The sequence below is a fragment of the Carassius gibelio genome, chromosome A25 (genome assembly GCF_023724105.1).
Source record: "Carassius gibelio isolate Cgi1373 ecotype wild population from Czech Republic chromosome A25, carGib1.2-hapl.c, whole genome shotgun sequence".
Taxonomy (NCBI): domain Eukaryota; kingdom Metazoa; phylum Chordata; class Actinopteri; order Cypriniformes; family Cyprinidae; genus Carassius; species Carassius gibelio.
In genome coordinates this window covers 2,189,850-2,213,041 of record NC_068395.1, presented here as the reverse complement: position 1 = coordinate 2,213,041, position 23,192 = coordinate 2,189,850, and the positions used below count along the sequence as shown (strand labels likewise).

At 38.4% G+C, this 23,192-nt stretch overlaps 2 protein-coding genes across 2 annotated transcripts in view; both read right to left on the bottom strand.

The window, feature by feature from the left end:
* Positions 1 to 10,067: 10,067 nt before the first annotated feature.
* The window catches only part of LOC127946844 (von Willebrand factor A domain-containing protein 5A), a 70,227-nt gene continuing 57,102 nt past the window's right edge, over positions 10,068 to 23,192 (bottom strand). The window contains exon 25 of the mRNA XM_052543661.1: positions 10,068 to 11,017. Coding sequence (XP_052399621.1) covers positions 10,991 to 11,017 — 27 coding nt within the window. The 3' untranslated portion in view covers positions 10,068 to 10,990. The remainder of the gene's footprint in view (positions 11,018 to 23,192) is intronic.
* LOC127946846 (von Willebrand factor A domain-containing protein 5A-like) overlaps positions 19,375 to 23,192 on the bottom strand; it is a 36,924-nt gene continuing 33,106 nt past the window's right edge. Inside the window, exons 2-14 of the mRNA XM_052543665.1 lie at positions 22,727 to 22,929; positions 22,422 to 22,644; positions 22,163 to 22,329; positions 21,973 to 22,087; positions 21,722 to 21,897; positions 21,254 to 21,342; positions 21,030 to 21,174; positions 20,812 to 20,891; positions 20,619 to 20,733; positions 20,374 to 20,532; positions 20,175 to 20,278; positions 19,872 to 20,089; positions 19,375 to 19,415 (exon numbers count right to left, since the gene is read on the bottom strand). Coding sequence (XP_052399625.1) covers positions 19,390 to 19,415; positions 19,872 to 20,089; positions 20,175 to 20,278; positions 20,374 to 20,532; positions 20,619 to 20,733; positions 20,812 to 20,891; positions 21,030 to 21,174; positions 21,254 to 21,342; positions 21,722 to 21,897; positions 21,973 to 22,087; positions 22,163 to 22,329; positions 22,422 to 22,644; positions 22,727 to 22,929 — 1,820 coding nt within the window. The 3' untranslated portion in view covers positions 19,375 to 19,389. The remainder of the gene's footprint in view (positions 19,416 to 19,871; positions 20,090 to 20,174; positions 20,279 to 20,373; positions 20,533 to 20,618; positions 20,734 to 20,811; positions 20,892 to 21,029; positions 21,175 to 21,253; positions 21,343 to 21,721; positions 21,898 to 21,972; positions 22,088 to 22,162; positions 22,330 to 22,421; positions 22,645 to 22,726; positions 22,930 to 23,192) is intronic.

Below are 23,192 nucleotides of genomic sequence, written 5' to 3'. Positions count from 1 at the left end.
GGGTCACGGTAGCAATTTGAGAATCTTGAGAAAGTTGTTTGAGTGGGGGGAAAAAACTAATTTGAGTACAGTTTATATGGACTTATTGTCTATAACCAAATAAAGCTTGAACAGGAGTGAATTGTATCAAATATCTTCCGACATCAGAATTAAATCACTTTTGTGGTATGTTAAAGATGTTAAGGGTTACCTGTAAGAGTTAACATTTTAGTAAACCAGTAAAAATGTATTTGTAGCCTATACACTTTCAATCTCCTGGGTTAAAACTAAGCCTAACCTGATTTTACCAAGTGAGACATGTTCCTGGGACAACATCGTTGTTGACCCTGGAACAACATTGTGATTAACCGATCAGATTTGAAGAACCAGTTTATAGATTTTGTGAAGTTTATGCTTAAAATCAGTGTTTGGTGCTTGTACATCAGTGTCATTCATCTATCATTTCCTCTGATTTTAGGGATTACTCATGGTTAATGTTAGGTTTAGGTGTAGGGATATGGTTAAGAATATATTTTTGGAGTAAAATGTTGTTCCAGGGTCAACAAAATATGTTGACCTAGGAACACATCGGACTTGGCAAAATCAGGACGTGCTAAAACTAACCAATTTGGGCTGTTTTTAGCCCACAGGCTAGGTAAATATGATACAGAATGCATTGTGGGCTAACTCAAAAACTTTAGATATACAAAGATGATATACAAATATTACTAAGAATGGGAGCAGTTTTGTTCAGTTCAGTTCCCCCCATCAGGTCTTCTCTGTAAGAATATAATTGTAATATAATAATAAACATCCCGGAACTCGAGTGAATCTGATTTTATGACTTGCTCCTGATTAGAGAAATGGGAAGTTTTACAACTGATTTTCATCAAAGCCATCCCCCAAGCTGTTGCATTTAAAACCATAGCATTCTGAATAACCTTTTTATACTGACTTGTGTTACTCCACAATGTTATCTCAGATCTTTTGATAGTGCTTCGCCACCCATAGTTGACTGTTTGCTCCAGTTGCACTACCAAGGACTGAAATGCTCCGGGAAAGAGTGCAAGAAGGCTTTGATTTTAATAAATAAAAAATAAAAATAAAAATAAAAAAATTCTAAAATACTTAAATACTGTTAAAATCAGATACTCTCAAGTTGTTTTGGAGTTGTAACTTGTAATTGAGTCATTTTCCCTGTAAGGTATCTATACTTTTTTTTTTTTTTCTCATTTATGGTTTTCAGGTACTCTTTATACCTCTGCTATTTTAATACCAGACAGAACTTATCCTTCCTGAACTGAGGGTTAAGTGGTTCTGGGAAGCCTACCATACAAAGGATGCCTCATCATTCTAAAGGAAAATACTTTTTTCTTTACCATTGTCTTACAACTGTCTTGTGTTTTTGTGCTTTAGCTTTACAGGGCGTTGTTCATTCTGCGCACACTGTTTCATAGCTGGAATGAATATGAAATCCTATTAAATAGTATGAAACACATTATTAAAATTGATTGACACGGACTTTCTAGTATTCTGATAATTTCGTTGTATTAAGCATAAAAATGTAGGCTACTTCATCATGGATTAATCTGAGTCAGAAATATGATTGTATTTGACTGAATCAATCGATAGCCTTTTGTTATTTGGCTGAATAAAGACATCCATTTGGCCACGATAAAAATAAACAAATAGGCCTAGCCTAAATAAAAAAAATAAAATAATTAAGTTTACTGATGTACGAGGCACTTACCTCATTGTCGGCAGTGAAGTTTTTCTCCAAAAATCTACGTCAATATAATATAATGCGAAAAGGAAGCCCGTTAAAAGAATGACGATTAATAAAGTTCTGCGGGATCCGTACATGATTAAATCTGTCGCGATTAAAAGTAATTTAATTATAGGCGGTCTATATCCACATCAAAATGAAGCTTTGAAACTCAAATTACGCTAATAAGCGTCTAAATAAAGACAGGACTATTACAGATACTGTATCGGATGCTACCTGTTGAAGAGTAACAGGTGAATGAGTGACAGACCATAGAGGACAGATATGTGACTGTTCGAAGATAATCAGCGATGTGTGTGTGTGTGAGATATATATATATATAAGCCTATCAATGTCAAGCAATACATTTCTCCAATCAAGTCATCCAAGTAACCAATATTAATTAACAACTCGTCAAAAGTTCTAAAACACAAATTGGCTTAGCTGGTAGCAAGTTGATACCATAAGGGTTCAACAACCCCAAATACAGTAATGTTCAAATGTGCAATACTTTACACCAGACAAAAACAGTCATTCAAAACAGTGACACATGCCAGCTCCTAAAAAAAAGAGCCAGAAAGACACCCTCCTTATTGTGCTAAAACATTTCAAAATAATTTTTAAAAACACCATACCTCAAATAACATGAATAAACATTCCAATACAGCACAATATAAAACAAATAACATGAATACACATTCCAATTTAGCACAATATAAAACAAACATACACTTATAAGATCACATACCTAGTACCAGCTAGACAAGTTTTCTAACTCTGGCACAAACCATATGCCATATGCACAAAACATTTAAATGCAAATGATTATACACAATATGACACTGTTGAAAAGTATTACATCCAACATTGTCACAGACCTAACAACAGCTACAACAACTGTTTCCCGAAGCTGGCACAAACCATCATTGCAGTCTCCAAGAAAGAAATCACCACCACCACTACCTATCTGGCAATCAGCATGCACCTGCCATTACACAAAAGCTAATGCCAACCCATTCATAAAGGACACCTGGGCTAGAAACTACCATACTCACCCTACCAAACAGGACTACCATAAATACTATAGTGTTTATAGCCATTACATTCACCGCCCCCACCACTGATCATTGTCCCGATGATCTTATTTCATTTATCAACCACCTACTTAAACTACAATCCCCACACTTTTCCATATGATGTCAAAAGCCTATTGTCCTAATGTTACATTATGTTTAGAATTTTATGTGATTCAGTTTTTATATTGTTCATTCTGTTGAAAAAATGTTTTATAAAAATACACTAAAAAAAATATATATATATATATATATATATATATATATATATATATATATATATATATATATATATATTATTTATTATTTATTATTTTTTTTTTTAATCAAGTTTGTACAGTTGGGTTTTGAGACATTTCGATGTAATTTATACATTTTTTTTTTGCACAATATGTTTGCAGTAACATATCAACAAGGTCATAGTCAGGTATACTTAATAAAGATAAGAGTAACAGAAAAAAAAATCTAGCTTATATTGTTGTGTTACTTTCGTCCCAACCGACGGTGTCGAAAGTAACAATGTGCAACTGAAGTTCAAAGTGAAATTATACTGAAATCTTTCTACATTTCTACAAAATACCACCTGGTATTGACAGAAAACACTTCTGAGTTACTGGCCACAGCAGAAATATATCTCTGTCTACAACATTATCTTTTACAATTATGTTTTTCTGAAAAATGGTACTTTCGCCCCTGCTTTCACCCACTAGACAAAGTTATCAGCTATATAATGGTTATAAATAAAAACTATAACAGCAATATGTATGGTTGCATGAATAATAAACAACTGATAAAATATCCACCCCATAAATATAGTAAAGTATTAACAAACTTTGATGCAATGTATAGGGTTCATTTAGGACCATTTCTGTCAAGTATATTTATGACAATTATATTGCATACAGTTAGTGTAGGTGGTGGTTATGTTCTGGGTAACACTCCACACACCTGTCCATACAGCCATGCTTGGACAGAGCGGGAAGAGCAGCAAGACAAACCCCACTGGGGTACAGAACAGAACCATTATATGCATACATAATTACAATTCACAATTACATGAGTTATTATTTAAACGAAACGTGATAGAGACTGCTTCCAATAAAGTGACTGTAAAGAAAGGACAAAGTTAGATCAGATTACAGGTTCAGGTGGTGGAGTTGGAGGAGGGAGTTAATTGCAAGCAGCAATAGAATGTAAGAGACACTGAAGAATATTATTTTAAATAGACCACATGTGATAGGGGTCAACAGTGGATTGGTACACGTCAGGAACATAGCTTACTGTCGGCTGATGCAAGCATGACATGGCCTGATTGAACTGACGCGATGCTGAATTATTGACCATCAGTTTCAGTGGTGCAGAAGATAAATAGTGTGTCATGCATATTTTGACAGGACAGACCCAGGTTCAAATCTGCCTTTTGGCGAACTGCTTTCTCCCTTTTCAAATCACATCAGAAAAGCATATAATTTTAATGAAAATTAAGTGAATAGTCAAAAAGTTGAAAATAAAGTATTGGGCAGGGTAAGGGTATAAAGTGTAGGGAGGGATTTATTGTCCCAATAAGGTGGCATCCATTTAATCATTTGAATTTTACACTTTACACTTACACTGTTTTATACTACAATACTGAGGTGCAGATGATTGCCACTATTTTCATAGCGGTATTATAAATGGCAGAAAATCCTACTATTTTAACATCTATAGCTATTTGCACTTTGTGTAAATAGCATATCTCTAAAAAAATGCTGCTATTTGCACTTAGTGTAAATAGCTGCTGCCTTTTTTGATTACTGCCAGACTAATGCCGGCATTGCAATGTTGCCAAATTTTGCTATTAAAAATAAAAAAACCTATAGGCTAAATAAATAAAATAAACCCGAAATTATTTCAAATATTTTGGAAATTGAATAAGATAAAGTTATCGCTGACCCTAAACCGCAACTTCCTACTTTATTAAGTGTCAAATTAAGTGGAAAAAGTAGTCGCTTATAATAGCTGGATCTGTCAACACGGAGGCTGCGTCTCGCTAATAACTCTCTGAAGACTCGTTCACTTCAGCAGAGTCTCGCAGCAATCATTTTCAACGGATGCTAAACATTCTGAATTATACATGGAGACATTCATATGGGGAGTTTAGAAGCAAATTAGTCAATCGGAGAACAAATTTTATTTTTGAAAATACATTTTTTTACAGAGGTCCGGACCTCGTGACCTCATAGATGGCTATGGGCCTGGTCATCATCTCAGTTCAGTTTGAATAGTATCTGTGCAATAATTTGCAATCAAGTCAATGATATCACTATAAATGCAGTGACACCAACTAAGCAAGCCAGAGAAGAGAGCAGCAAGGAACCAAAACACCATCTGTGACAGAATGGAGAAAAAACCTTGGGAGAAACCAGGCTCAGTTGGGGGGCCAGTTCTCCTCTGACCAGACGAAACCAGTAGTTCAATTCCAGGCTGCAGCAAAGTCAGAATGTGCAGAAGAATCATCTGTTTCCTGTGGTTTTTCCTGATGGTCATCTGAGACAAGGTCTTTACAGGGGATCTGTATCTGGGGCTCTAGTTGTCCTGGTCTCTGCTGTCTTTCAGGGCAGTAGAGGTCCTTTCTAGGTGCTGATCCTCCATCTGGTCTGGATACGTACTGGATCCGGGCGACTGCAGTGACCCTCTGATCTGGATATAGACTGGATCTGGTGGCTACGGTAACCTCGGAATAAGAGAGAAACAGACTAATATTAGCGTAGATGCCATTCTTCTAATGATGTAGCAAGTACATTGGGTGTTATGCGAAGTGTACCTGGTTCCAGTTTACCTAATCAATGCAGCCTAAAAATCCTTTAACAGATTTGGGTATTAGAAGCATATTAGTGTATTATATGTAAGCCAGGTTAAAGAGATGGGTCTTTAATCTAGATTTAAACTGCAAGAGTGTGTCCCGAACAATGTTAGGTAGGTCATTCCAGAGTTTAGGCGCCAAATAGGGAAAGGATCTGCCGCCCGTAGTTGATTTTGATATTCTAGGTATTATCAAATTGCCTGAGTTTTGAGAACGCAGCAGACATGGAGGATTATAATGTAACAGGAGCTCACTCAAATACTGAGGTGTTAAACCATTCAGGGCTTTATAAGTAATAAGCAAGATTTTAAAATTAGGGCCGGGACTCGATTAAAAAAAATAATCTAATTAATTAGAGGCTTTGTAATTAATTAATCGAAATTAATCGCAGAACAGTGAGAAGTAATTTTTTTTTCACATGGATTTATAGTATACCATTGAATAATGACTGAATACATAAGCTAAAGCAACAAAATATTGTTTATTTTTGTTCAACCAAGTCTAGCAGACCAGTGCAATTTTTGCCATGAAGTGTAGCAATAGCATATTTAGAAACAATTTAGAAATAGTACATTTCAGAAATTCAGGAAGCTTATAGGTGCTGGAAACCTTCTGTAAAGTGTTTTTTAAGTAAAACACAATACTGTCAATTACATTCAGAACATTGGAAACACTGACTATTAGAAAACATCTCTCTGTTGCTTCAGAGGCCATAACATACTAAGTCCAACTCTCAACTACCTTGGCCAAAGCAATAAAGATTCCAACATAAACTGTTGCACCAACAAAATAATACATAGTTCAAAATAAAGTGTAAAGTCCACGCTAGCTGCTATATGTTTTGCGTTGAGGTGATACTTGAGACTCGATGATGCGATGATATCATAGACAGTAAAAGAAATGGACACAGCGACCCCATTGGAACTCAATTGAGACAAGTGAAGCCCATTTTTAGCGTTTTTTAGCACTTCCGTTTTCTGACACGCAGACTCAAACGAAGATTGACGACGTCAGCAACCTGTCTGACAGATGTAATCTTCTAGTAGCTGTGCGTGCAAACTGCCATTGTTAATCTTGCAGAGACGGCGAGCTTGAGCGGGGAGTTCTTTGACGTGAGTGAGCAGGAGTAAGTATTCTGATTAATTATTTTGTATAGTATTTTAAAATGTAACGCCAGTACGCCATATTAAGTTAATTACCTGCGAGCTTCTCCTCCTGTCTGTACGGTAATGCAGAGTGGTTATGACGCAATCATTAGCCTATTTTTACAAAAACTGTTTCTACGGGGCCATAATGTAACATAGAAGGTAATGGAGCCCTTTATACATTGTCATGTATCTTTAAAAATAAATAATGGACAAACGGAGTCTTTAAATGCCTCAGATGTAAAGTTATTCGCTGTCAAAGTGACGCCAAAATGAATGGGAGTCAATGGGAATGCTAACGCAAGTGAAGTTTTGCTAAAAGATGGCAGCGCGCGGCCGACTTCAACTTCCGGTCGACTTCCTTGCCGCCTGGATGATATGCGAACGCTAGTTGGTGCTCCAGTATAATCGGTCCGCCGAAACTCATCCAGTGAGAAACGTTCCGCGGTGGAAAAATAAGTTATTAAAAATGCGGGAATTTTTTTTCTGTAATTAATTAATCTTAGTTAACGTGTTATTTTTTGTGTAATTAATTAATCTCAATTAACGCGTTAAAGTCCCGGCCCTATTTAAAATCTATACAGGGAGCCAGTGCAGCATTGACAGGACCGGGTTAATATGGTCATACTTCCAGGGCTGGGGAGTACCGAAATACATTTAACGGTGTTGCATATTTAAAATACAAAATGAGTAACTGTATTTCGTTATAATTACATTTTTAAATAAGGGGTAATCAGATTAGAGTTACATCTGAAAAGTATTTTAGATTACCAGTGATTTACTTTTAGTTTGATGTCATTTATTAATTTAATATGTAAGTAAACAGTTTGGGGGTTTCAACCAATACTCGACTGATTTTCCGTTGAAACAAACAAACTGCATGCAGCAGCTGTTCATTTAATAACTAATGAGCGATACATGCTCATAACGACACAAGCATTCTCCTAGAACTCACACTTTGCATTCAGTTAACTGATCCATACGAACCATGCATGAAATAAAAGTTTATAAAGTCAAACGATAGTTTTAAGTGCTTTACAGATGAACTTGAAGTATTTATTCATTCGAAATGCTCAATAACACATAATCTTTGGCTCGGTAATGTAAGTTCACGATCGATTCGTGAACAGATGATTCTTTTGAGTCAGTCTTTTAAAATAATAATTTCTTATTATAAATTTAACAAAACCAGTGTGGGGAACCAACTGAGGTGCAGGGCTCGCAAAATCGCTAGCCTGATGTTCCGGGGCTGTTGTGTTTTCCAGTCTGGCTTTTTCGAAAAAGTGCGTCTTCGTGTTTACAGTGGCTGGCATCCACCAATCCTACAATGCGTCGCTGCTGCAAACAGGTTAGGCTGCGCTTCAGTCAAAATTCATTAATTAAAAAAAAAAAGTAGTGGACAATGCACCATATGGTAATGGTAACGGAGTTAATTTATTTATTTAAAAAGCAATGCGTTACAGTATTAGTTACTGTCAAAAGTAACTGCGTTACAGTAACGCGTTACTAATAATGTGTTACTGCCCAACACTGAACAACACTCTTACAAAAAGGGTTCATTCGGGTTCTATATAGAATCATAGGGTTCTTTACTCTATATTATATATTTATGCTAAAAAGGTTATATTATGACGAGAAAGAAACCCTTTGGCACAAAGGTTCTTTAGGCTATTATTCATTCATATATTGCATTATTCTGCAACATTTTGTATTTGTAATTAAATTATTGTTTGTAGTAGCTTAATATCACATTTTAATCATGCTGATTTTTGGAGAAAAACTGAAATGGCACTCTTCGTGTGATATTGATTAACTACATAAAATGATATAAATATATACATTTTCTAACCCCCATATCTTGAATTTTGTGATCTTTCACATGCATTCATAAATGCATTTGAATACACCGAATAATGCAGTAAAAGAACGCACTCAAAATGCAAACGCGCCACGCGCACTAGTATGACTTCATCATGTAACTTTACATTAGCGTAGATGCGTGCACTTTTTAGGCACGATTTGTTTAGTTTTTGAATATACTTGATACTGTTAAAAGGCACATCATTACAACAAAAAATACGAGTTCACATAATCACACCTAAACATGTGTGGAAAACCTAATTAGAACTAGCTAGCTACTAAATTAGTTAAAAATGGCTATCGATATACAGCTATGATATATCGATAGCCTAACCTAAAACCTAAAACTGACTCAAATGATTCGCGAACCTGCTCCGAACTCCTGAACTGACTCAAATGATTCGCGAACCTGCTCCGAACTCCGAACTGACTCAAATGATTCGCGAACCCGCTACGAACTCCCGAACTGATTCAAATGATTCGCGATCCCGCTCCGAACTCCCGAACTGGCTCAAATGATTCGCAAACCCGCTACAAACTCCCGAACTGACTCAAATGATTCGCGATCCCCAAACTGATGCAAATTATTCGCAAACCCGTTCCGAACTCCCAAACATATATATATACATATATATATATATATATAAATATATATATATATATACATATATATATATATATATATATATATATATATATATATATATATATATATATATATAAATATAAATATATATATATATATATATATATATATATATAAATGCTGTTTAAAAATTAAATCTATGTTATCATGCTAAGGAGCTGACTGAAATCCGGCGACTCTAGAGACAGACTGCATGTTTTCAACAATGTTTCACCTGTATGAGAAAAACATACAGAGAATCACATTCCACATAATAATATTCATTAAAACTATAGGTTAACACGTAGGAGCTTGCTGAATGAATCTGCGAATAGGCTACAGTTTACAAATCTATGGGAACGGATTGCGAAAGTGTGCGCGCCGATTATGAATTTGAATATTACAGATTCAAAAACCAAGGGTATGGTTTACAAAATCTGAGCGCAGGGATTGGAAATTTGTGGGCTAAGATATGACATTCGAACCAAAAGGACACAGCTTACATACATTTGACTAAAATGTTTTTGTCTTTATGCTCAACTAAAGTGAAATAATGAGCATATTTCCACTCTGAGAAACTCGTGTTGCTCTCACCTTGACTTGCCATGACTGCCGCACAATACTTGAATAAACAGAAACGCCCACAGTGCGTCTTCGTATTTACAGTGGTTAGCATCCACCAATCCTACAATGCATCACTGCTGCAAACAGGTTATGCTGCACTTCAGTCAAAATTAAATAATAAAAAAAATAAAATAACGGACAATGCACCATATGGTAACGGTAACGGAGTTAATTTATTTAAAAAGTAATGCGTTACAGTATTAGTTACTGTCAAAAGTAAGGCTGTTACAGTAACGCGTTACTAATATATGTATTTAGCATCTTTTTTGGAAAGTAATTCAAATTTAAAATAGAGCAGACAATTGTTTCGTTTAAATTTATATATTTCTTTTAGTTGTATGATTTTTTTTAATTTCACTTAGGATTTGTTATAAAATTTCAAATTATTTTTATTTTCTAACATTTCAATTTCACAAAGAAATATGCAGCATTTTGTCTTTTGTCTAATAATAAAAGGACACATTTTCATTTATGTTTTTCATTGTAAAACATAAATAAATATAAATAAATTGTAAGAATATTGCATGGTGTAATCTGTATTATGGATTTTATCGTTACATCCAGATGTGCTTCTAGTTTCTGCCTATCATGCTGATTTTTCCACAATAAAGTTCATCCGGTTCATCATTTTTTATTATTATTATTATGTTGGCCTAGTATATTCATTTTGGGCTACCAAAATCTGAAGACGGCAATGTATTCTATTATGCATTAAGGTTTTCCTCCCAAGGAAAACGTTTAAATATTGAAAACCATATTTAACATTTCTGATTCTACAGCAGTGTGAAAGTATCCTGATTAAGTGATTGAGGATCAACAGCTTTAGAAAATCACTGACAGACAAACAAAAACCAGGAGAAAAGTCATTAGAAAAAATGACTTTAAATTTCATAACAGCAAACATCTTGGAAACATTAAAACTGTGAAGGTCACATATATAGAATTGGGTGTATAATAGAACAAAATAAAATTTTACTTAACCAAATTTTACAGAGACAAGTAACAGAGTAACAGTAGATGTAACAGTTTCTGTTCTTTCGTCTTCTGAGGGATCAGGATGTAGAAACACAGACGTCTTCAGATTCCCAGAGTCTCTTTGGTCACCTGACATCCGAGCAGGACATTACCCGCACACACACACTGAGACAGATCACCCACTGAAACACACACACACACAGATCATCAGCGTGAGTCAAAGAACTGAAGATATCTGCTCATACGTCTCTTGATGAACGCTGACTGAATGAATGTGGTCTGGAATGGAGATCTCACCTTTCTGAGAGCCGATCCATGACGCTGCCTTCATGGCCACAAACTGCCACTCCACCTGCTGCTCTATTTTACAGCCGTATAACCAGATCAGAGCCAGGAGAGTGGCCCATACTGACCCATCCACCTGTGTACAGACCATCATCCACTGCATCACTTACTGGACACTGCACACAGTCAGCACTGTCTTATTATGACATCATCACATCTCTCACCTGTGCTGGCTTCTGATTGGTCAGCTCATCCTCCGTCTTCCCAAACACATCGGCCAGTGTGGCGTCCAGATCCCAGCAGCCGGACACTTTCTGGAGAAAAACCAGCTGCAGTAACAGGTCCTTCTGGGATTCAGGAGCAGCTAAACACCCATACATAATAGTAACATACAATATGCTTAGTATAGAAAAGTACTGAAAACCATTTCACCTCGCAACTAGAAGAATACGCTGATGCAAGTATGTGACAGGGCTTTTGATGTGTGTGTCTTGTTGCGTAGGCTTATTTACCCTCCGCCAGTGCATCAAAACCGTCATCATAAATGTCAATGTCATCATAAACATCATCATTAGACTCTGCTTCAAAAAAAGAAAAAACATTTAAAAATGCACCTTCAGATGTTAACACCAAAAAGAAAAGAATTGCAAATAAGCAAACGTGACTGTTTTTCTTACGTTTAAAACAAGCAAAGCCTCTCCGAATTCCTAAAGGAAAACAACATGAAACACAAATCATACATACACATACACAACATGGATTGCAATTAATCTCATATTTTTTCTAAATTGATCAAATGAATGCAGTCAGACCATTTTTTAGGGACAGATCTAAATAAGTCAATGTTTTTATGCAGTAATGTGCATTTAAACCTCAACACTGTAGCAGCAACATGTTTAAATAATTAATTTTATGATGAATTTTCAGAATTTCAATGATTTTTGAAAGCAACGTTTGACTTTATGCATTACAGCCCTTCACGTATTAATGCGGTCTCAAAATTCTGGTCAGTTGATAATACCTAAAATATCAAAATTAACTGTGGACGTTAGATCTTTTTCTTATTTCTTGCCCAAGCTCTGGAACAGTCTTTTAAGCATTTTTCACTTCCAATCCAAATAATACAAATGATATAGTTGATGAACGGAACTGAATCAACAATTAACTGACACTGTTTTAAAGTTCCTTTACAGCAAAATTGATCTGTTTGCATCACTGAATCAGTGTTTTCCTGTTTGTCCCTGTAAAGCTTCTTTGAAACAACCTGTATTTTATGGAGCGCTATATGAAATAAAGATGACTTGACACACAATGTTTGACTATGACACGCGTGAACAAAGAACAGATCCCACATGAATCTGGTTAAAATGAAGTTGTACATTACAATGTCAATGCCCTTCAGTGTGCGTGTGTTTCATTGCGTGTGCTCATTTACCCATCTGCGGGACACCATAACACATGTCATCATATTCTTCAGAATCTGCAAAACATTCAGAAAATTCAGATTACAAGAATTAACAAAAGTGAACAAATGCTGATAATAAATAAGCAAACAAGAAACGCTTTGGAACATGACTGTGTTTTTCTTACTCGCAGAACCTCAAAAGAACTGTAAGCATACAGGCAACATGTCAATTATTCTCCTCATTTTTAACACATTAACTCAGAGGTTTCTAACCACCGGGTTTGTGTTCAAAGAAAAATGTGTTTAGGATAAGACACTCTAATATTTATAGTGTGTTAATGATTGTTCTAAACAACTGCATTAACATTTTGAGATCAGGGCCATGCACTTTAAAATTTTGTATTTTAAAGGGATACTCCACTCTAAAATGAAAATGTTGTCATTTAATCACTTACCCCCATGTCGTTCCAAACACTTAAAAGCTCTGTTCTTCTTAAAGAACACGGTTTAAGATATTTTGGATGAAAACCCGGAGGCTTGAGACTCTCCAGTTGAGTGCCAAGTAAATAACAGTGTCAAGGTGCAGAAAAGGTATTGAAGTCGTCAGGATACTACATCTGCCATCAGACGTGCAATCTGGGTTATATGAAGCGATAGGGACACTTTTTGTAAGTGAATAAACAAAAATAGCGACTTTATTCAATAATTATTTTGTCAACAGTTGCTCTGTGTCTCTCCATATCACCGTATGCTGCGCATTGCCCACAAAAGTGTTCCCGTCACATCTTGAAACCCAGATTGCACGTCTAAAAGCATATAGAGTATTCTGATGACGACTTTTTCATAGCCTTGCCCGATTTTATTACTCTTTAATGTGATATGTTGTTTGAATGATATTCTTGTATTTCTTTAAAAAAAAGCTGGTCTGACTATGAAGTATTGTGCATACATAATCAGCATGGCTTGAGCGCTACTGATTAAATCATGAAGTATGTGTCAGAATAACATTTTTCTTCATCTACCCGTGCTATAGGCATTGCCATTCACACAGGTTACAGCAGAAGTTATTCTGCTTTTCGAACTTGGAACTGTCAAAAATGTCTATTGTGTATATTTATTTACCTGCTGACAGAAACTCAACTTCTTCATCAAGTTCACCATAAACATCATCATCACATCCTGCAGCAAAAAAAATAAATAAAATAAATGCACATTCAGATTTTAAGAATCTGAACATTTTTCACTACTAATCCAAATAATAAAAATTATACAGTTGATGAACGGAACTAAATCAACATTGAACTGACTTTGAACATTGAACAAAGGCACTGTTTTAAAGCTCCTTTACAGCAAAATTGATCTGTTTGCATCACTGAATCAGTGTTTTCCTGTTTGTCCCTGTAAAGCTTCTTTGAAACAACCTGTATTTTATGAAGCGCTATATAAAATAAAGGTGATTCGACTTGACACACAATGTTTGACTATGACACGCATGAACAAAGAACAGATCCCACATGAATCTGGTTAAAATGAAGTTGTACATCACAATGTCAATGCCCTTCAGTGTGCATGTGTTTCATTGCGTGTGCTCATTTACCCATCTGCGGGACACCATAACACATGTCATCAAATTCATCAGAATCTGCAAAACATTCAGAATATTCAGATTACTCTAAATTCCTAAAGAAAAAAACCCCACAAACAATTCATACACAGATTCCATGTTGAGTGCAATGTATCTAATATTTTAACAAGATTTAACAAAATGCAGTAAGATATTTTTTTAAGCACAGAAAACTTAATGTCAGTGTGCATATACAGTAATGTGCATTTAAACCACCACTTTTGTAGCAGCAACAGTTTAAAATAATTGACAGATTTTCTGCCTTGATCTGAATTTTGAATGCAAATTACACATTTTTTAAAAGAAGCATACTTTTTTACAATTATAATTATTTGTTAATAAATTCAAATTGTTACACCCCTGGACTCATTTAGTGTGTTTTTGCCCCTGTGACCCAGTTTCTGTCTCCCGTGTTTGATTAGTTCCCAGGTGTGTCTATTTTATTCCCCATGTGTTCCATGTCCCTGTTAATTTAGTCATTCCAACCACCTGTGTTTCCCCAATTATCCCATGTACTTAAGCCTTGTCCTTTCAGTTCTGTTTTGTGGGGTCTGTCTACTTACGTGTGTCTTCCTCTGCGTTCCATGTTGGGTATAATAAAGCCTTATTTCATTTCTTCTCCGGCTCTGTGTTCCTTCCGGCAGCATAACGTAACAGAAGACCCGACCTAAAAAGTTTAAAATTGCATGTTTTCCCTCCATTTTGTTTTCCATTTTTTTCCCAGTCTTTTCTTTCCGAACTGTGTTGATGGATCCCCTCCTTCGCCCCGAATTCCTCCTGCTGGAGCAGGAAGGACGTTCTCTTGAGGACCATACCAGACTGTTTCTTCTGCTTGCGAATGCCACCAGCTACCCGGACTACGTGCTCTGCACCTTCTATAACGCCAGCCTGTACTCCAAGTGCAGAGCGTTTGTCGTCCGAAGATGGTCCTCAGGAGGAATTCGCCGGATTCGTGGAGTGGACTCTGGTGAGAAATGGGTCCACTCCTGACCTAGAGACCAGCCAGCCACCATCAAGCCACATGGAGCCAGAGCCCACCGTGCAGCCCACGGCCCCCTCCTGGGAGTCTGTCCTCCACCAGAACTTCCCAAGTTCCCACACACGTCTCCCTCTGTTTCTACGGTGCGAGGACGTACCTACCGGGAGGGGGGAGTAATGTTACACCCCTGGACTCATTTAGTGTGTTTTTGCCCCTGTGACCTGGTTTCTGTCTCCCGTGTTTGATTAGTTCCCAGGTGTGTCTATTTTATTCCCCATGTGTTCCATGTCCCTGTTAATTTAGTCATTCCATCCACCTGTGTTTCCCCAATTATCCCATGTAGCCTTGTCCTTTCAGTTCAGTTTTGTGGGGTTCAGTTCAGTTTTCGTTTATTCTCCGGCTCCGTGTTCCTTCCGGCAGCGTAATGTAACACAAATATCAATCTATTAGGTAATGCATTATATGTGAATTCTCACCTTCTTGAAAAACTGGTTTGAAAAAAAATCTAATTTAAAATGCTTAATTAAAATATAAATAAATTACAGAGACCTGGACAAATACTTACCTGTCAAAACTATGTCAGCACAGTGTAACTGAACTGACAGGTGCATGATTCACAAAGAAGAATCAGCTCATAAGAGTTACCCATTCTGGAATTGGACTAGATTGTAATAAATTCAGACATGCAGACTTTGGCTATTCTGTGGGGTCTCACAGATTTTCAGTGTCTTACAACATGAGTGCTGTGGTTTTACGATGTTATATTAAGTCAAAGTGGTGGTTGATCAGCTTTTTTTAAAGGCTTGATTGTATTTATGGGGTGCAGATGCATGCTCCAGGTCATGTGCTTAGGGCATGTGCTGAGTAGCTTGCAGGGGTCTTCACAGATACATTCAACCTGTCCCTCACCCAAGCAACTTTGCCAATATGTTTTAAGTCCACATCCATTGTGCCAGTGCCGAAACACTCCTCCCCAATGTGCTTAAATGACTACCACCCCATACCACTCACACAAAGACTGCCTCCCACCCACACTGGACCCACACCAATTTGCCTATCCTGGAATAGGAGCACAGAGAATGCAGTATGCACAGTGCTGCACTCACACACCTGGACAATAACAACACGTATGTTAAGATGTTGTTTGTTGACTTCAGTACAGCATTTAACACCATCATTCCCTCCAAGCTGACCACAAAACTTGGAGACCTGGACATTAACACCTCCCTCTGCAACTGGATAATGGACTTTCTGACCAACACACCCCAACATGTTCGGACAGGCCACACCTGCTCCACCACCATCACACTTAACACTGGCGTACCACAGGGCTGTGAGCTGAGCCCATTCCTTTACTCCCTTTAAGTTTGCAGTTAACACCACGGTGATTGGCCTCATCAGTGACAATGATGAGACTGCCTATAGGAAGAAGGTACGGCACCTGTCCACATGGTGTTATACAATAACCTGCTCCTTAACACCAGCAATACAAAGGAGCTCATTGTGGACTTCAGGAAGAAGAAAGGAAGCCCATCCACATTAACCGGGTTGGTTGTTGAACGTGTCTCCAGCTTCAAGTTCCTGGGAACCACCATCTCGGAGGACCTGTCCTGGACTACAAACACCTCCAGCCTGGTCTAGAAGGCTCACCATCGCCTCTTCTTCCTCAGGAGTCAGGACACTGAAGAAGAACCAGCTGTCTTCATCCATCGTGGTGAACTTCTACCGGTGTGCGATCGAGAGCATCCTGACCAATTGCATCACAGTCTGGTATGGGAACTGCTCAGTGGCTGACCACAAAACACTGCAGAGGGTGTTGAAAACTGCCCAACGCATCACAGGGACACCGATTCCTTGCTTTTTAGGACATCCATAGGAAAATCTGTCTACGTCAAGCTCGCAGCATTCTCAAGGACCCCTCCTCACCCTGAACACAAGATTCATCTCTCCTTGATGAACTCTGCCATCTGAGTTCCTGGTTCTCTGAAGCCCTGCCTCAGAAATACACAACTGGGCTAAGATTGGTCAAATGGTGTGTTATAATTCACCTAGTTCACGTTGTCTGTTGCATGTAGTTGCATGTTCCCGGGGGAAGGGAAGTCCTCCTGGGAAGTTCGCACTTACAAGTTGACAAGTCGTAATTACGAAATCGGTTGTGTTCAACTCAGTTTTGTCTGCACAAGATGGCTATTCTGTCATGTTTCTCATTGACGCCCCACAACTCAGAAAATCTGAGCTTAGAGAAAATTCAGAGTTTCCTACTAGTAATTACGACTTTGTGGTGGCGTTCATGTGCGTTTAATGTGTAAATACAATGTATCCAACATGACCTGAATGCACCATAAACATCAGGGGTCAGTGATGTCACAAACATGGAAACAAGCTTGTTTTAGTCCCTGCAAGCTTTTTATTGTAGCCCTTAAACAGTGATTCAAAAAAAGAAAATATCTCCCTTTGAACTCTGAATATCTTCAAATGAACTCTGAGCATCATAACTTTGCAGTTGTTGTTTATACTCTAACAGCAACATTACACACTACCTGAAGTTTAAAAAAGTAAAACCACAATCAACCACCTCTTTAAATGCATTTCACCTGAAAAATTTAACTCAAGACCACTACTTACTGTTTCATTCTATTGAGGTCTCTTTAGCTGTCTTTAAAGGGGGGGTGAAATGCTCGTTTTCACTCAATATCCTGTTAATCTTGAGTACCTATAGAGTAGTACTGCATCCTTCATAACTCCAAAAAGTCTTTATTTTTATTATATTTATAAGAGAAAGATAGTCTGTACCGATTTTTCCCGGAAAAACACGAGCGCCTAGAGGCGTGACGTGTGGGCGGAGCTAAAGAATCACGAGCGCTAGTAGGATTTTGTGTTGAGGCGTCTGGAAGCTGTGACACAGATCCAGAGGCTGAAATTTAACAAGAGCAGCATCAGCAAAGGCTTCTCTATGTGGTATGTACAGAAACTGTATATATTTGCTTAGCGGTTTTGGAAAATGACTAAGTTCCACTTTGTCGTCTTTTTTTTTTTTTTTTTTTAAGCTGTACATGTGGAAAGTGCAGTTTGATGACAACATCGCATGTTGTTTACTTGATGTGCTTACGCGCTGATAGCTAAGTTAACAACACAGAGATATTTGAAGCCGTTTTACTCACCGCCTGCGGTTCCAACACACGATCATGACCCTTTTTCGTTCGGATTGCATTATCCTTAAGAAATAAACGATGTGCAAATCCAGCATCAACCTGGGCCTTGTTTGTAAAACAAGCATCTTCGAAATGCAGGGAACAAACACAAACACTTGCACAACTCCGTTGATGCTCTGTAAAAATAAACTCCATCCACTGGTCCCTTAATGCTGTTTCTCTTTTGGTAATCTGTGCAGGGTTGTCTTGCCCTGGCAACCAAAAACACACTCCTTTTGTGACATTTCGCGACGCTCTCGCTCTGATCAGTGATTGTCTGTGCACAGCCTCTCTCTGCTCTGCTATACGGGAGCGCGCGCTCTTCCGGCAGAAGTGCCTCAGGACCCATATAAGGAAATTCCGCTCCATCTAACGTCACACAGAGCCATACTCGAAAAAAACTTTCCGAAACTTGCGACAAACCTGAAGGAGTATTTTTGGAACAGAAATACTCCTTCAAACGTACAACTTAATTTTTGAAACTTTGTCCATGTTTAGCATGGGAATCCAACTCTTTAAAAGTGTAAAAAATTCAGTATGCATGAAATAGCATTTCACCCCCCCTTTAAACACAAGAGCACTTCCTGTGTTCTGTGCTCTCAGAAAGTGTGGTTTAACTGATTGTTTGTTTGTTTGTTTGTTAACCTCATGCAAGCTTTTTGGATATTTTCCTGACAGAAACAAGATCTGAGTTAAAAATTTGAATAAAACTAATTAAAGATATTTACGATTGGTTTAAAAAAATATATGTTTGTCAATAATCACAAATGAATTATATTCACTTAAAAAATACAATATACCTGCTTTTATCATTCAGTCTTGTCCAGAGAATGTTATTTGGGGCATTTTTCACCAAAAGGTGACCAGTTTGCACCCCTGGTCTTAGCAAACACCACAAACACATTCTCACAGGCACTACAAACTCATACACATGAATAAGAACAACTTACCACATCCTTCCTAAATGTACACTTCACATCTTAAAGGGGTCACATGTTTTCCTTCCTCTTTGGAGTGTTACAAGCTGTTCGTGAATAGATAACCTGCAAATACTAGAGTCTCAAACCTAAATAGATAATTTTTATAAAAGTTGAGACTCATCCACAACCCCCTAAAATGGCTCTTTTAAACATAAACATTTGCATAATGCCACCCAAATGTTCACGCAAAGAGAGAAGGCGTAGCTTTATTGTAGCTGCCGCCACCGGCGCCATGTTGTGAAGATGCTGTGGGTTTCATTGCGAAAGGGAAATATACTTTGTTTAGCATTCCAAAAGAGGTTCCATCTAGAAATCAGGGGTTAAGTTGTATTTACAACACTGCTCCAGAACAGTTCAACCCAAATATTCAGATGTGTGCAGAGCACTTTATGCAGGACTCTTTCCTGAACCTAGGAGAAGACTACAATGCTGGCTGTTCTGATGTGAAGTGATGAGAAATAGTATTTGAAATCCTTGCAGTCAAGCAAACACAAATAAATACACAATCGTTGCACTAACCGTATGCTAAAACTCTTCTCCGATTCAGGGGTCCTTTCACAGTCTGTCTGCTGTCTTTATTAACAGCAATGAAGGCTGTATGAACACTGCTCACTCCTGCCTGAACACTGAGCTCCACCATCCTGCTCCTGATGCCCTCAACATCTGCAGCACCTGACCTCTCCTCCTGCTCCAGAGAACGGATCAGGGTCCGAGCCGCCAGCCGGTGGATGGACAGCCTGCAGAAACATGGAGCAAATGTGTTGGATTAGAAAAGAAAACACTCTGTGTCACTCCAATTCAGGATGTTTCTATGTGTGTTACCCAGTTTCCTCAGTGGGTTTGAGGCAGAAGTGGAGCTGGTTTGTTACTGGTTGATCTTTAAGACTGTATTTGACTGTCACTGTTCCCTCAGAGCCTCCTGAACTCTGTAAGAGAGAGAAAAGACAGATTTTCACAAGCTTAATAAATGTGAGACACTGGTCTAATTGTAATTATAGAAATACATGTAAAACCATCTCACCTCTCCTTTCAGTTGGGCATAAATGAGTGTCCTTTGACCCTGGAAGAGCACATTGATGGGAGGAGACAATGTTTCAACAGTAAGACCATCTGGAAGGGTCCAATCCACAGAGATATTAACCACAGCGGGCTGCAGAGCAAACCTGAGCGACTGCATCACCTGATATAGTTTGAAGAGAAAGAGAAACCATTGAGACATTTGACCAGGAAACATCTGTGCCTGTGAAATCCAGTGAAGAGCTTTACTTTGGGCTGCATGCGGTCTGTGTCTGTGATGAACTGAGCGTGACCAGATCCCTCTCTGGCCATTCCTGTGATGAGGGCGGCACTCGCACCCTCACCAATCCCGAACGAGAAACACCTGAAGACACGATCAGCTCTGTTACTGTTAGTGATGAAGATATGAATGATGCACAGATCAAACCCAGCAGAGCTTTACCTGTGAGAGTGAGCGTGACTTTTCACCAGGTCCAGCACCTCTTTAGTGTTTCCCACCTCTCCATCCGTGAAGACCAACAGCTGAAGAGAAAGCAATAGTTTATATCAGACATGATCAAACTACAGCCCACAGGTTGCCACTAGCTTCTTGTTTAGACAAACTGTACATCATGTATTTATTCACAGTAAATTATTCAGGTGCACATTGAGGTGTTGTACCTGTCTGGGGTGATCAGGGTGAGAGCGCTGACTGTAGATGTGTTTTAAAGGCTGTAAAATCTCTGTGCCACCCATGTCTGATTTCATTTCCTTCACTCTCTTCAGAGCCTGATCCATTGTTTCCTGATTATACACGACACTCTGACTGCAAAGATACACAGAAACACATCTCACCTCCACTGACACATTTCAAAACTTTATATCTGTCAATGATAGATACTAACGGGAAGAAGGACTCAAAATGAGAGCCAAATCCATAGATATTGAAGTAGCATCCCATGGGCAGACTCTTCAACAGTAACAGCAGAGTGTCCTAAAGAGAGACATGGACAGATATTTAAACTCAACAGAACTCTTTGGACTTTGTTAACACACATTTCTGGGCCCAGCAACATTAACATAGTCACTATGTTAATTCTGTGAAGGGGTAATCAGTCTTATATTTCTGATTCAAATTAGACAAATCTACCTTTTTGCAACTGACGTTAAAATGTAATTGTGAATATTGAAGACAACAAAAACATGACTAAGTTCTTAAGACTAGTGTAATGAGTTTATGTACCAAAATCTAACTGTATACAAGTCATTGGTAATTTTTTCACAATTTAATAAAATCCCAAAACAAACTCAACACCCATTATGAATCTTTATTTGGACATAAAAACATCCTGTAAGTGAATCTTTAATCTTACTTTTGCACTTTCAATGCGCATCTTTGCTCTTTTCCCATAATGCATCATGCTGCCCATGCTGCCTGATCTGTCAATCACAAAAACAAACTCCCCTCGAGTTGCCAGTGATTTCTTTACGTCCTCTGGGAACTCTGGGTACAAAATTATCATGACCACTGGGTCTCTCATCAGAGAGCCTGAAATAAAGAAATGAAGAGTCAGTGACAGCTTGGTCTCTCAATCCCATAACGCCAGTGAGCTGCAGGTCGTACCTGGCGGGGCAGTGGTCACTCCTGCCTCCACTATAGCAGAGGGCTGATGGGTATCCTGATAGAACACAAACAGCTCAAAGTCCTTATCAAACATATGACCAGGACTCAGATTCACCTGCACACATAAACAACACATGCTTCAAACTGCTCTGCTCACACATCCAGATAAACACATGAAGACACACAGTACCGTGGCCTGAGTGTGATCAGACTGCAGGAACACTAGAGGATCCAGAGAGCAGTTGGACTCTAGTTTGGAGATGGGCTTTGGAGAGCTCACATGGACACTGAGAGTCAGCGTGTAGGGAACAGCTCCACATCCTGATGAAATCTCTGAGACGATACCAGCACCTGAACCTGACACGCACACACACACACACACACACAGAGAGTGTGTTAGAATAAGCTTCTCTCCTCTAATAAAGTGTGTGTCAGAGCTGCTGCAGTACCTGCTGGTGTGTATCGAGGGTTGAGTACAGCCGGCAGACAGAAGCGCAGCGAGTGGTCGGCCTGCACAGCGAGCTCAGTGATGTAGATGATGGTGACAGCAGCGTTCTGACCCGCCGACAGACACCCCACACTCAGTCTGAACACATCGGGACTCTCAGCGCTTTCTTCCAACAGAAACGCCTGCTGACCCGAACTCACAGCATCATCATACTGATCCCGCGCCTGCAAGATACAGTTTAATTAAAAGGTGACGTGTAGTATGAATATACAAATCAATGTCCTGCAGATTTCTAATTGGACTCACTCTTTCTCTGTCCTGCACCTCTGCCACAATCTCCTGCTCTCCGATCTTGGCACTGAAGTGGCAGACAGCAGCATCAGCAGGCAGAGGGAAGACGAACAAGGCCTCCAGGGGGCGCTCTTCCTCATTCACATACTGCAGAGTGGAGGAGACTGTGGCTACATGACCCTGAACCCGAACCTGCACCGAGATGCTCTTCAGAGGAACTGAGTCACACAACAACAACACAACAACATCACAAACACAGCTCATAAACAGCAGAACAACATCCCAAATACAGCAGAGCACTGAATGATTTTTGTTAGCATTCTGTAGGTGTAGTTGATGAATTTAAAGATGAACTGAATTTTATGAAGTTGTATGTATTTAGGAACATTTCTGATACTGTTGTAGCCCAGGTCAAAATTGAGCTGATCAGAAAAATAAATATAATTTATAATAATTATATTCTAACTCAAAATGTTTAAAC